The sequence below is a fragment of the Crocodylus siamensis genome, chromosome 1 (genome assembly GCF_052110815.1).
Source record: "Crocodylus siamensis isolate JL-2025a chromosome 1, ASM5211081v1, whole genome shotgun sequence".
NCBI classification, from domain to species: Eukaryota; Metazoa; Chordata; order Crocodylia; family Crocodylidae; genus Crocodylus; species Crocodylus siamensis.
Genome location: NC_143395.1, coordinates 422,772,158 through 422,786,567, shown reverse-complemented (window position 1 = coordinate 422,786,567; position 14,410 = coordinate 422,772,158). Strand labels below are relative to the sequence as shown.

Sequence of the window (14,410 nt, the reverse complement as noted above, 5' to 3'; positions counted from 1 at the left end):
CTGACTGGCATTCAGGAAGCCCTTATCCAGGCAGTCTCCATCACTGCTGCCTGCAGTCTCCCCTGATCTCTATTGCAGCTATGATTAAAGAGCTATTGTGTTCCCAATCCTCCCAGCCTCTGTGTTGTGACTTGCAAAGAAATGGAATGAGTTTAGGTTGGTTTTGGGGTTTTTTCCCTAAATCCTTCACTTGCTTGCTTTATTTCCCACTGATGCATCTAATCCCTGGTCAGCAAAGGGCTTTGTGGTCCTTCCTTAGGCCAGACTGAGATTCCCGCGGTGGGCAGCAGAGAAACCGGATCTGAAATAAAGCAGGGATAAAAATTACAGCTGGTCCAAACCAGTATGAGGATAGCTTTGAGGAGCTGTGATCGTGCAAGGCTGAACCAGCCAGACCAGCCGGTCAGACACCAATGAACATGTAGCAGGACCCTAGGATGCCACTTTAATCTGCAGCAGCTGGGATAGGAAACAGCTCTGCCCTGCCTTCAGGCTTCAGAGTCGGTAGACATTTTCAGCCACTCCCTTTAATTATTACAGGATAAAAATGACTAGTGTCCATCTAGAAAAAGAGCCAACCACCTATACTTAGCTTTACTTCTTTCTAGTCCTGGCTGGCAAACAAAATTAGCTGGGTTAGCCTAAAGGCTAATATATATAAATACATATATTATGCAACTAACTGGGTCAATGCATGCATAGCCCCTTTGCACTTGAGGCTGGTCGTACTTTCACGCCATAAACATAAGGTGTGCATGTGTGACCGGTCTAAATGTATTGCATGATTAACCAGCTGAGAGAGGACACGACTGGCTTCCAGTGATACATCTGTTCTCGAGCCAACATCACTCTTTAGCTTCGAAGTTTATTCCCCCTTTTCAGGCAGACGTGTGGGAGCCACAAGAGTAATTGGTCATGGATAAAATGAGGCTGGAGGTTTCTAACAAGCCTGAAACTGAGCTTCTTAACACCCAGTCGGTGGTTGGTCCCTGGGAGACCTTTCCATTGGTCAATTTGTTGATGAACACAAAGTTTTAGGTGGAAAGTGTCTTCACCTTACGTTTTGACTTTTTGGGGTGAAACATCCCAGAAGAGTCTCCCATCCTGCCAGCTATCACTGGCAAAGCGTGCATGAAACTATTTTACCAGCTTTCACAGTGCATTTCAACATGCCTTTTGGGAATCTGTTAATCTGGTTTGCGTTACTCATGTGCGTCCCACCCCTCTTCTCTCCAGTGACATGGCTGAGAGGCCTCAGCTCCTTAAGTCAACCAGGATGGCTAATGTGTTTATGTACCTTTGTTGAATGCAGGTCTTTTCTGGCATCATTATCATCACTGTGGCTCTTAAGGACCTGAGGCACGGCCAGGACCTGATGGTGCTAGGGGCTGTACAAGCAGGGTATGCATATCAGACAAGGGACAGCAGGCTGGTACAGGCAGGCAGGGAGGGGAGCAGGAGGAGACAACGAGGCACTGTCAGAAAGCTGGTAAAGCAGTAGGCTCAGCACCTGAGATCTCTTGGATGTCAGCACAACCATGTCCTTTGTGACCTGCCAGCACTTAGAAAAAAAAAAGAAACCTGGACACCTGTAGCCACAGGGGCTCTGGGAGAGTTTTTCTAAGTGATTAATTCATGGGTCAATGCCACCATTTGCAAACTTGGCTCCTTCAATTAATCCATATTTTGGGCCGGTCAGAGGAAATGCTGGTCCTCACTGGTTGGCTCTGGGAAAAAAACCCAAAATGAACCAAGGCAACTCTGGGGGAGATTGAATCCAGGAGGACTGCTTGCAAGGACAGAGGTGCTGGTGCTGCTGCAGCCCAGGCTGGGGCAGGGACTGGGCTGTGCCAATGCTCCTGCTGGGACCAACCCCGCAGGGTCCTGGCTGGAGGGTCTTGCCTCTGCGCTCAGGCTCAGACCGATGCTGCATTGGGGGCAGGAAGGGATTTCCACCCTGGTCAGATCGGTATGAACTGGGGGGTTTCACTTTCCTTTGTAGCAGGAGCACGGCCTCTACCTAAAATCTCTTAATCCTATATTGACAGCAGGACGTTGGCCTCTGTGATCCCTCTGCTTTCCCTGTGGCAGGGTCAGGCGTGATGTCTGTGCAACCTCCGAGCAAAACTAGTCCCCCCGCCTGATGCAACACCAGTGCATTTCTCTGGGCTGGTTTGCACAGGGCTGATCCTGCTTCCGGCAGGGGTTAGCAAGATCCTATTCATGGCCCTAATAATCGTAGAGAATTGGGGCTGGAAGGGAGCTCCAGAGGGCACATCTAGTCTGAGTGCAGCTGTTTTAACCCCTGCAGTTCCCTGACCCGATGCAGAAATACTCCTCCTCCTTCAGGCTGCATTTGGGCCGCTGCAGGGCTCCTTGGGGCCAGAAGGAGGTCCGAGTCCAGGCTGCAAGGTGAAGGGTGGTAAGGTGAGATAAGTGGGAAGGTCAATTTGATCCCCCGTGCCTTAAGAGATCCCTTTGTGGCCTCCTCCAGTTTTCACCCCTTTCCCGCACCAACGTGATGGTTCAAAAGTGCGGGCGAGTCAATCAGTCACCAGCACGGCTTGTCCCACGCATACCTAATGAGATCTTAGCCAGCTCCCCCAGCAGATTTATAGTCAAAGCCTGGTTAAAATGTTAGCTTAATTGCTCTGCTACTGCTGGAGGAGCGCCGGCTGGGACATACTGGTCTGGAAGGCACCGTGGGGTGAGCGGCTTGCCGTGGGAGGGCTGAGTGGTCACACAGCGAGTGCCTTTGGGGTTCACACCAGAGATGTGTTGCTCCCCACGGGCATGACAAGGAAGCCAGGCAGGTTGCACAGAGGCTCCATGAAATGCAACGGGGTGAATGGGGAATGGCCTCCTGGAGCAGGCTGCCTAGGGCAGCTGTGTCATCTCATCTCTGTCACTGACCGGTATTATTCAACCTCCTTCCGAACACCTTCAGAGGGGGTCTAGGTGTAGGCCCCCAGAGCCTGAGAAATACCCACAGGAGAGCACAGACATCGGTCACATTATTTCCCCACTCCTAGTAGCACCAGGCATCACACCGGCACCTGTTCCTCCTGGGGGAGGTGAACCCTGACAGGTACTATGCCGTGTCAGGGGTGACCTTGTCGTTTTGGGTTGGACAATGGGTTTGTTTGGACAGGGATGATCCTGCCTCATGAAGGGGTTGGGCTAGGTGTGACCTCCAGATGTCCTCTGCAGCCCCACTGCTCTCTGATTCTGCAGAAAAACCCTTTCTTTTTTACTCCTTTTGAAGCAGGCCTTTGGTGATGCATGTATGCTGGATGGATCCGACCGGGCATAAAGACCAGGGTCCAGCAAGGCCCGTAAGCTGGCAGTGAGTGCAAAGCAAGACCCCTGGTCGCCAGCATGTAAGAGTGTTACTGAACACCGATGGTCTTCAGTGTGGTCCCAAAGGTCAGGATGTGCTTAAGCCTCCTGCTGCTCTGAGATCCCAGGAAGCCTGGTCCTGAAAGATCACAGGAAGAAGAGGCTGCAAAGCAGTGCCTGAACTGCGTCACAGCCCCTTGTAGTTGCCTCTTCTCTAGAAACTCCCATTACACCCCCTCCATCCATCTGTTTTGGAGGGGTGTCCTGGTCTTTGTGGTAAGGATGTGCTTTTTAGCAGGTTTCCCAGCCCTGTATGTATACGAACTGGACTGGCCTTGAGAAGAACCCAGAGGATAAAGGTTGAGCTTACTGGAAATCCCAGCTGCATCAGGGTTTGCACAGTGCTGCAAAGGGTTTTTGGGACCCCTTTTCCTCCCCTTGAAAGCAACAAATTTCCTAGGCTGCAAATGCATTTTGCACTGGTATCAATGCAGGCACAAGCTGCCACTTGAAAACTTGGACCTGGGACGTGGGACATTATAGCCACTCACATCCTTGCCACAAAGCATGTGAAATGCTGACTCTTGGCTTGAAGATGGACTCTGCACTCACTGAGAAGGACCCTGGATCTATACACAGTAATTTTTGCTGCCTTTGGTTTCTAGAGAGTGAAGCCTCCTTGGACTTCAGGAAAAGACCCTGAGGGTGTGGATGTGGAAAACCTCTTCCCAAGCACCAGAGGGTGAAGCGGTCATTGCAGAGGAAGGTAAGCAGGGACAAGATGCAGAGAAACAAAAGGGTTAAGGCCTGGTTGCCTTTCATCAGCAAGCTCAAGGCTCACGAGGATCTGCTTCCCCAGGGCTTTTATCCTGTCTCCCTGCGCAGGGGGTTCAATATCCTCATCTCCCAGCCCTGGTCAGTGTGGATGCCTCGCTGCCTGCAGCTCCCTCCCGGGCAGAGAGTCCTCATTCACAGCACAAGCAGGAGCCTGGTGAGAGGTCTGGGTCTGGGGCAGCCCTTTACTATCTGAGCAGAGCTTAGGGGGATGAGGGTGGAGGTTTGAGACTATTTGTGTGAGCCAGCGACATCTCCCCATCTCTGCTCGCCTCCTGGCTGCAAACTCTGTCACGGTCTGCAAAAAGACAACGCTTCTTTCAGGTAAGGACCTGGCTGCTGTCTCCCTGGGTGCCAGGGTCTCCAGGATGCTGGAGGTGGGGAACAGAAAGTGCCTTTCCATGGCCTGAATGGGATAGTGGAGCCAGCTGCCCAGCTGGCAGGAGGAGTCTGCTCTGCACAGAGGGGTCTGGCCTCATGATGCCTTCAAAGCTTTGCAAGCTGGAAACCTGCATTACAGAGGGCTGGGGGTGGGGAAGGAGCCCACACAACAGATGTCATAGTGCCCAGGGCCGCAGCGGCAGGTCAAGGTCCCCTTGGTGCAAGGTGTTGTATGGACCATAAGGTGCATAAGGGAAAGAGAGTGTTTGCCCCCCCGCCCCGTGCTGGATGCATGGACGTGGCTGCAAAGAAACCGGAGCCCCAGGCTCACGCTCCTGTGGACATACTCTCTTGATCGATGGTACTAAAAGGTCTAACCGGGGTCAGACAATGCAGTCTCCAGTATCACAGAGAGCGCAGGCTGGAAGGGAGCATGACCTGGGTCTGACCAGGGTTTTCTTTTTCGTGTTCCTCTTTCACCAAGGGGCTGGACGTGTTCTTGGAGGCAAGGGGCATCGGTAGCTACCGAGGGGCACGGCCTCTGCATCGGAGCTTCCTCCATCTTAAATGCTGGAGGCTGCAAGTGAATCTGGCTGACCTGCCACTGTCCACTGCCTCGGAGGGCAACGAGTCCCATCCTTTTAATGACACATTGCGAGAGAAATTCATTATCATCCAGAGTAAGAACTAGGGGTCAAAAAAAGGAAATGAGCAGATAGTCAGAAATCCCTATCGATGTTCGTTTTGAACTTAACAACGGGAGAGTCAGTATTTTGTTAAACCCTTTAGTATTTTCCCATCTCATGCCCCCCGCTCAAGTGTGTTTTTCTAAACTGACTGGGCCTGGCTTCATTAGGAGCCTCTCCAGACCACTCATCATCCTTGCTGCCCTTCTCTGGACCTCCTCTATCACCTTTTCGAATGTGGGGCCCAGGACTGGGCACAGCCTTCAAGGTGTGCATGCACCATAGGTTTATAAAGAGGTATGCTGACACTTTCTGTTTTGTTCACTGTTCTCTCCTTAATCACCCAAACGTATTATTTGCCTTCTTGAAGGCTGTTGAGCCCAGAGGTGATGTTTTTAGCGAGCTGTCCTCCCGGATTGACTCCCTGATCTCTCTCCTGTGTGGAAGGAGTCGTTATCTCCCATTGCTCAGGGGAGGACCGGGTCTGCAGGGGCTCCACCCTTTGTCAAGAGACCTGTAGTTAGTCTGGGACTGCGATCTTTCCTGATTCCCGTGATTCCCCTGACGTCTTAGTCAAACTTTCTCCCTAGGAGGGGGGTGAAGCACTGGAACAGGTTACCCAGAGAAGTGGTGGGATCTCCATCCTTGGTGGTTTTTAAAACCCGGTTCAACAAATGCTTGTCTGGGACAATGTAGTTGGGGCTGGTCCTGCTCTGAGCAGGGGGTTGGGGGGTCACATCTAGTCCAAGGTCCCTTCCAAGTGGGGAGAATCACAGAAAATGAGGGTTGGAAGTCAGCAAGCTCGGGGGAACCTGCAGAGGAAAGAAGAGGAGATGCTCACTGTTGGCAGAGTATGGGTTTGGCTAACCAGCAAAGTAAAAAATGTCAAGTGCTGGGCAGGCTTTTCTGAGCATTTTTGAGCTTCCTACATTTTAGCACAAAAGTCCAGGGGATGATCTCACAATTGGTACCAGTCATCAGGAAGCAAGTGCTGGCCAGTCTGGAGGGGATGCCCTTTTGTTGGCAAAGGGCTGAATTGTGGGTGGATATAACCCCTCATCAGTCTGATGGGGAATATTCTCTTGTTCCCGCACAGGTGGGGAAATCCACATGAAACCAAGTCGCCGTTGCCTCCCACCATGTTAACTGCCACCGATAACACCTCCACCCCTGCCTTCTTCATCCTGGTCGGCATCCCGGGCTTGGAGGATGCTCACATCTGGATCTCCATCCCCTTCTGCTTGATGTACATCGTGGCCCTGCTGGGAAACTCTCTGCTGATATTCACCATCATCACAGAGCAAAGTTTTCACGAGCCCATGTACGTGTTTCTCTCCATGCTGGCTGCGGCTGATCTGCTGTTGTCCACTACCACCGTGCCCAAGACACTGAGCATCTTCTGGTCCATCTCCAAGGAGATCTCTTTCGAGGGCTGCCTCGCCCAGATGTTCTGCATCTATTTTGTTTTCGTGGCCGAGTCAGGCATCCTGCTGGCCATGGCGTTGGACCGCTACGTCGCCATCTGCAACCCCCTGAGATACACGGCGATACTGACTCCCTCGGTCATAGGGAAAATAGGGGCAGCAGCTCTCACTAGGAGCTTCTGCATCATGTTCCCCGCTATCTTCCTCCTGAAGCGGCTGCCGTATTGTGGGCACAACGTCATGCCTCACACCTACTGCGAGCACATCGGCGTGGCCCGGCTCGCCTGTGCTGATATCACGACCAACATCTGGTACGGCGTGGCAGCTGCGTTTCTCTCGGCGGGAGTAGATGCCGTCTTCATTGCCTTCTCCTACTTCAGGATCCTCCGGACCCTCGTGCATCTCCCATCCAGGGGCGCCCATATGAAGGCGCTGAACACCTGCGGCTCTCACATCTGTGTGATACTGCTGTTTTACACCCCCGCCTTCTTCTCCTTCCTGACCCACCGGTTCGGTCACCACGTCCCGAAGCACCTTCTCATCTTGCTGGCCAACCTCTATGTCATTGTCCCCCCCATGTTGAACCCCATCGTCTACGGGGTGAAAACCAAGCAGATTCGAGGGCACGTGGCCCGGGTGCTCCTCCAGATGTGGGCATGATGCTGAATGCAGCCCAGGGGCTGGCACTGGGCAGAGGTGCTCCCCAGTGAATGTTTGGCAATGAACTGGGACTGAACCACTGTCCCAGTGACTCACGAAGAAAAAAGCGACCACATGAAGGTGGGAGCCAGAACTATTGGGGTCCTGATCCCAGTGTTTACCTTGGAGAATCAGCCCCACTACCCCCACAGGACGGAGGTCCTAAGACCCCAACCAGGTGAAGATGGAGCTGGATAAACATAAGCAACCATGTTCTACCATCTTGTGAATTTAAGAGCAGGGGCTGGACTTGGTGACCCAGGATGTCCCATGGTTTTAGGATACTTCACGCTGTCTTTAACCCAGCCATGGTGTCAGTACCTGCGTATCACAGACCTTCTCTCATCTCAGCTAGGTTTCTGATGCATCTTGTATCATGTTCTAGCTCATTGGTATGTGATATATATATATATATATATATGCATGCTTTAATAAAATGCACTGAGGTGTTCATACATAACATCCCTCACCTTCCCTGAGCCCTTCTGTGAGGACAGCACTACCACCTCCAATAACACCCAATGAAAACACCAACGACAATGACACTAATAATCCCAGATAAATCCCAAAGAGTTTCACAATGTGCTGTTTGTGGTCGTTCTTTAACACAAACCCAGATAATTTGTCACTAATCTTGTCATAGTGTAGACAATAAACCTGGTCAGATCTTTAAGTCACAGCCAGTAGATCCCAACACTTTAGTGTTGACATTGTTTGGCTGGCTCTGTGGTTCCTAATTTGGCCTAAGTACTTCAGACCAGGCACTAAAGCATTTGTACCTATGACAAGGTCAACAGAACAACCCCATGCAGGTTTCCCCAGGCCACTACGAAGTTCCCCTGATTTCCAATTCTCCCTTTATACAGTGATCGAAACAAATGTAGTAGGACCAGGCAGGATGCAATACATCATCTCAAACCGCCTTGTACTGTGAGCTTGTTTCACATCCCAACCTGGATGTTCCTGTTTCAGCCTTATCATCCTGGTACTGAACTGGTGTCCTACCCTGTATCATCCTCTCTCCCTCCCATCTCTGAGGCATGATAAATGAAACTTGGCAGGCTCACATGCCAAGTCAGGTTTGCTGGTGAGTCCCAGTCAGGCCAATGCTTTAACAAAGCCTTTGTGCGAACAGCCTATATTAATCAGTGCTCCAGCAAGGCCTACAAGGAGGAGAGAGGACGAGCCACTTTGCCCATTTCCACAGCAACTCCTCATCCCTTGCCATGTTTAACCTCATGTGCAGGGCCCCAAGGAGAGGGCACTGGGCTGGGAAGCTGGAGTCCACCCAGCTGTATCTCATCCCCAAACTGCCCTCGGCCCCTCCAGGGAGCTGTTGTGTGAAAGACCATGTTTCCTTTGGCACCTGAGCAGGGTGATGATGTCCATGCACATGTGCAGGGAGGCTGTTCCTCTATAAAGGGCTGCAGAATGGGGTGATCAAAGCCATGAAGGTGCTGCAGGGTCTTCTGGATCTCCGAGCGACTGCTGCATCCGACACGATGTCCATGCACATGTGCATGGACACCATCACCCTGTTCAGGTGCCAGATTCCCAGGGGACCTGCTCTACTTCCCTCCTAGAGCTGTGGAAATCCCCTGCCCCCCGGGGTTAGCATACGTGCTGCTGCTTGGACCGTGACACCTGGCTCTAATGCTGCTCTGACCGCAGGAGAGTCAGACTCCTCGTCTTCAAGCATCCTGAGGTCTCAGGCAGAACAGGAGCAGTAAGCACTCTTTGCCCAAACCAGCAGGTCTGACCTTCATAGTTTCTAGGGTCGGAAGGGACCCGAGCAGATCATCTAGTCCGACCCCCCCTGCCATAGCAGGAAATAACACTGGGGTCAAACGACCCCAGCAAGGTGTTCATCCAACCTCCTCTTAAACACCCCCAGGGTAGGGGCCAGCACCACTTCTCTGGGAAGTTGGGCCCAGACCCTAGCCGCCCTGACCGGGAAGTCGCGCCTCCTGATATCTAGCCTAAACCTACCCCCTGCCAGCTTGTGACCGTTATTTCTGGTCACTCCTGGCGGTGCTCGGGGGAACAGGGACTCCCCCAGTGCCTGCTGGTCCCCTCTGACTAGTTTATAACAGGCCGCTAGATCCCCCTCGGCCTTCTCTTGTGGAGGCTGAACAGGTTCAGGTCCCGTCGCCTCTCCTCGTAGGGCCTGCCCTGCTGCCCCTGACCATGCGAGTGGCCTCCTCTGGACCCTCTCCATGTTGTCCACATCCCTTGTGAAGTGTGGTGCCCAGAACTGGACGTAGTGCTCCAGCTGCGGCCTGACCAGTGCCGCATAGAGGGGGGGGATCACCTCCCTGGACCTGCTCGAGAGCTATCTGTGGATGCACGACAGGGTACCGTTGGCCTTCCTGACCGCGTCCCCACGCCGCTGGCCCGTGTTCATCTTGGAGTCAGTGATGACCCCCAGATCCCTTTCCGCCTCCGTGCTGACAAGAGGGGAGTTCCCCAACCTGTAGGTGTGGTGCTGGTTGTTCCTCCCCAGGTGCAGCACCTTGCACTTGTCTGTGTTGAATCCCATCCTATACTCATCCGCCCACCCCTGTAACCTGTCCAGGTCTGATTGGAGCCTGTTGCATCCTTCCAGTGTGCCCACGTCCCCCCACATCTTAGTGTCATCAGCAAATTTGAACAGGTGCTTTTTACCCCCTCGTCCAAGTCGCTGATGAAGATGTTGAGCAGTGCGGGCCCGAGGACCGAGCCCTGGGGGACCCCACTGCCCACGTCCTTCCAGGTTGAGAAGGACGCATCCACCACCACCCTCTGGATGTGGCCCTCCAGCCATTTGGCGACCCATCTGACTGTGGGGGTGTCGACACCACAGCCCCCAGTTTCTTAATGAGAACGGGGTGAGAGACAGTCTTCCTGGACTTCCGGAAGGCTTTTGACACTATATCCACTGCTCCCCCTGCGTCTAACGATCTGGTGATCTGATCGTAAAAGGCCACCAGGTTGGTCTGACAGGACCTGCCACTGATGAACCCATGTTGGTTGCCCCCAAGCATGCAGTCCCCTGCTGGCCCCTCCTGGGTGTGTGCCAGCATAATTTTCTTGAACAGCTTGCCTAGGATGGAGGTGAGACTAACCGGCCTATAGTTTCCCAGGTGCTCCTTCCTTCCCTTTTTGAAGATGGGGGCCACGTTGGCCCTCTTCCAGTCCTCCAGTACCTCTCCAGAGCACCACGAGTGCTCGTAAAGCCGTGCCAGGGGACTTGCAATGACCTCGGCCAGTTCCTTTAGCACTCTAGGGTGGAGATCATCCGGGCCGGCTGACTTGAATACGTCCAGCCCCTCCAGAAGCTCCCTAAATAAATCCTCGCTAACCCGTGGCCCAGGTGTGCCTCCCCCCGGGCCCGAGGGGGGCCCAGCAGGGAGGTGGCTGAACTGGTCCCTACTTAGGAAGATGGAGGCAAAGAAATCGTTAAACATGTTAGCTTTGCCATCTGGTGTGACGACCAAGTTTCCCATCGCGTCCTGCAAGGGCCCCACGTTACCCGGGACCTTCTTTTTACCCGCTACGTATTTAAAAAAGGACTTCTTATTGTCCTTAATCTGGGAAGCTAGCCCCAGCTCCATTTCCGCCTTGGCCTTCCTGACTGCCCCCCCTGCATCCCCGAGCGACTGCAGAATAGCCCTCCCTGGTGATGACCCCTTCTTTCCATTGGGTGTAGCCTCCTTTTTAGCAAAGAGACATTCCCGGATGCTTTTGGTGAGCCACGGAGGCTTGTGTGCTCTCCTGCTCCCTTTGATCCTCGTTGGGATTACCTTCCTTTGGGCTTGGAGGATCGTCTCCTTGAGGAGCAACCGCTCTCCTTGTACACCTGGATCCCCTCCCCTTGGGACCTCAGCGCCTCCCCGACTATCCTCCTTAGCTCGTTGAAGTCTGCCCTCCTGAAATCTAGGGCCGCCGCCTTACTGCAGGCCTTTGCCACCTTGCGCTGGATGGTGAATCCCAGCGGGCGATGATCGTTGTTGCCCAGGCGGTCGAGCCCCCGCAGCCCGCTCACCAGGTCATCACCCGTGGCCAGCACCAGGTCCAACAAGGCGTCCCCCCTGGTGGGGCTGTGCTCCCCCCGGGTTAGATGGAGGTCCTGCACTCTGGCCAAGAACCGACGTGAGCGGTCAGACTTGGCTGACTGCTCTTCCCCGCAGATGTCTGGGAAGTTCAGGTCCCCCATGGCTACCACGTCCCTAGCCTTCACCACCTCTGTGAGCTGACCCAAGGATTCCTGGTCGAGCTCCTCTCCCTGGTTGGGGGGTCTGTAGTAGACCCCCACCGTTAAGTCTCTTTCCCCTCGACTGCCTTGTACCCTAACCCAGAGCACTTCAGAGTGCCCCTCCCCGGCTCCTTGCTAATTAACGAGGACGTGTATTCCTCCTTAATATAGAGCACCAGGCCCCCGCCTCTCCTTCCTATCCTGTCCCTCCTGTACAGCCGATAGCCTTCGACATTCACCGCCCTGTCATGTGTTGGGTCCCACCACGTTTCCGTGATCCCCACTATGTCCGGGCTGGTGTCAGCCAGCACGAGGGTGAGTTCCTCCTGCTTGTTGCCCATGCTACGAGCGTTTGTGTAGAGGCATTTGAGGCCTCCTGTGGGTGTGTGTGCTGACCCCCTCGTCCCAGCATTACCCTGGCCCCTCTCTTACCTGTTTGCTCGCTTCGCTCGTCGGGCTGGGCTGGGCTGTAGTTGTGGGTGTTGCTTGGTCTGGCAGTCCGATGTTTCCTCCGCCCTCATCTTCCCCTTCCGCCGACGAGCCTAGTTTAAAGCCCGCCGGAGGAGGGCCGCCAGCCTAGAAGAGAACACATGCTTCCCTTTAGGGGAAAGGTGGAGCCCGTCCCACCCCAGTATGTCTCTCATCACGATGTGCCGGTCGTGGCCGAGGAGGCCAAAGCCTGCCTCGAAGCACCATTCCTGCAGCCGCCGGTTGGTCTCCGCGATGCACGTTGCATGCCGCCTGCCTCGTCCGCTCACTGGCAGGACAGAAGAGAAAACCACCTGTGCGCCCATCCCCTTCAGCACACCTTGGACTGGCCTTGCACAGAGATCGGAGTATGCAGTAGCTGCTGACACGTGACCGTACCAGAGAGGGACCTGTCAGCCAGACAAGCACTGTCTCCTTCCCAAAATCCACTCCTTGCTTCGTGGTGTTAACCACATCTACCTGGAGTTCTTGCAGTCTCCCCTCCTTTGTCACTCCCTCTGGCCTTTTGCTCCTCAGCTGTGCTACCCAGCAGGGAACATGGCCCATTGGGCATGTATCATAAAATCATAGAAAATGAGGGTGGAGGGGACCTCAGGAGGACACATCTAGTCCAACCTCCTGCTCAAAGCTGGATCAGACCCAACTACATCATCCCAGCCAAGGCTTTGTCTAGCCAGGTCTTAAAAACCTCCAAGGATGGAGACTCTAAACCATTCCAGTGCTTCACCACCTCTCTAGGTAACTCTCACTAGGAGGGTAGTAAAGCTTCTCCTAATATCTAACCTCAACTTCTCTTGCTGCAACTTGAGCCCATTGCTCCTTGTTTTGTTGGTGCGGTAGAGGAAGGATGGACACACACGGTGGTTCCCAAACCGCTCTCTGTAGATCAGCGCTGATTCGTGAGAGCACAGTGAGGGGTCCAGGTTGCACTTCCCTCCCCACTCCTTAGGCCGTTCTTGCTGATACCAGGCATGCTTGCAATTCAGAGCTGAACTGGAAGGTGGCAGTGGTTCATGCAACTGATGCAGCCCAGGCCTGGACCATAGCTCAGGCCCCACCTGGGGAAGGATCCAGCACCTGAAACATGGGGCAGGGGGATTTCCATTGCCCAAGCCCACTGCAGTGAATCTAGGTGCCCACCTTCCACTGCTGCCTTAAGCTTTGCCTTTGTGTTATTGCAAATTCAGAGAAAGTTTCTGACTCTGAGGGGGGTTGAGCATTGCAACCAGCCCCTGGAGAGGTTGTGCAATCTCGATGCCTGGAAGTCTTTAACCCACCCCAGCCACATGTCTGTCCAACATGCTCTTAGTCAGGGCTGATCCTGCCTTAGTCATCTGAGCATCTCTCTGACCCTATACGAGTATAGGAAACTCAAGCAGAGGCTGTGCTGGATGGCACCTCATGAGGTCCCATCCAGCCTATGGCGACAGCGGGCCAGAGTGGGACCTCACCTAGCATGGCAATGTGGCATCAATGGGGTTGGGGGAGAATATTTCTGGCTGTCTGTGTCTTCCATGGGGAGAAGGTCATAGTGTCCTGCTGCTTGTCATCACAACCAAGCTCAGCCTTCACAAGGCCATATACATCTTCCTTGCCTTGCTGGCCCTTGCTGATTCAGGGTTGTAGAAAACAAGATGTGTGCTCTGGGCCTATTCAATAGAGATTTCCTTCCACAACTGCCTCACCCAGATGTTCTTGATCTACTTCATCTTTATTGTAGAGTTGGGGATCCTGATGGCCACGGCGTTTGACCCGTACGCGTGACTCCCTGAGATACGCAACTATCCTAACCTACTCCGTGGTTGGGAAAATAACCCTGGTTGCTGTTTTGAAAGACTTGTGCATCATGTTCCCTGCTATCTTCCTCCTCCGGAGGCTGCCCTACTGCGGACATCACATCATGGCTCACACGTACTGCAAGCACATGGGCATTGCCCGCCTGGCCTGCGTGGATATCAGGGTCAACATCTGGTATGGGTTGGCCACCAGCCCTCTCTGCAGGGCTGGATGTTGTGCTCATTACTGTGTCTTATAGCCTCATCCTCAGGGCCGTCTTTCGGCTTCAGTCCAAGGAGGCCCGGCACAAGGCAATTGGGACATGCAGCTCTCACGTCTGTGTCATACAAGGAGAAAAAGGCCGGTGTGTAGAAGATGAGTATGCCCATTGGTTTGGCCCCGGTGTCCCACATTACATCCACATTCTGCTGGCCAGCCTCTACGTGGTCATCCCCCCCATGCTCAACGCCATCATTTATGGGGTGAAAACCAAACCAATCCAGGAACAGGTGACCCATGCCTTCTCCCAGATAATGAAGTGTTGCTGA

At 53.6% G+C, this 14,410-nt stretch overlaps 1 protein-coding gene and 1 pseudogene across 1 annotated transcript; both read left to right on the top strand.

Annotated features, from left to right (window-relative positions):
* The first annotated feature begins 6,379 nt into the window (after positions 1-6,379).
* On the top strand, positions 6,380-7,324 carry LOC149875641 (olfactory receptor 52B2-like). Its single transcript, XM_090031807.1, has one exon. The coding sequence runs from the start codon at positions 6,380-6,382 to the stop codon at positions 7,322-7,324; it is 945 nt and encodes a 314-aa protein (XP_089887933.1).
* A 6,451-nt stretch (positions 7,325-13,775) lies between these two features.
* Positions 13,776-14,410, top strand: LOC149875640 (olfactory receptor 52B2-like; annotated as a pseudogene).

Excerpts from the sequence above, each read along its gene's own strand:
- LOC149875641 (XM_090031807.1), top strand. The coding sequence starts at position 6,380 with ATGTTAACTGCCACCGATAACACCTCCACCCCTGCCTTCTTCATCCTG.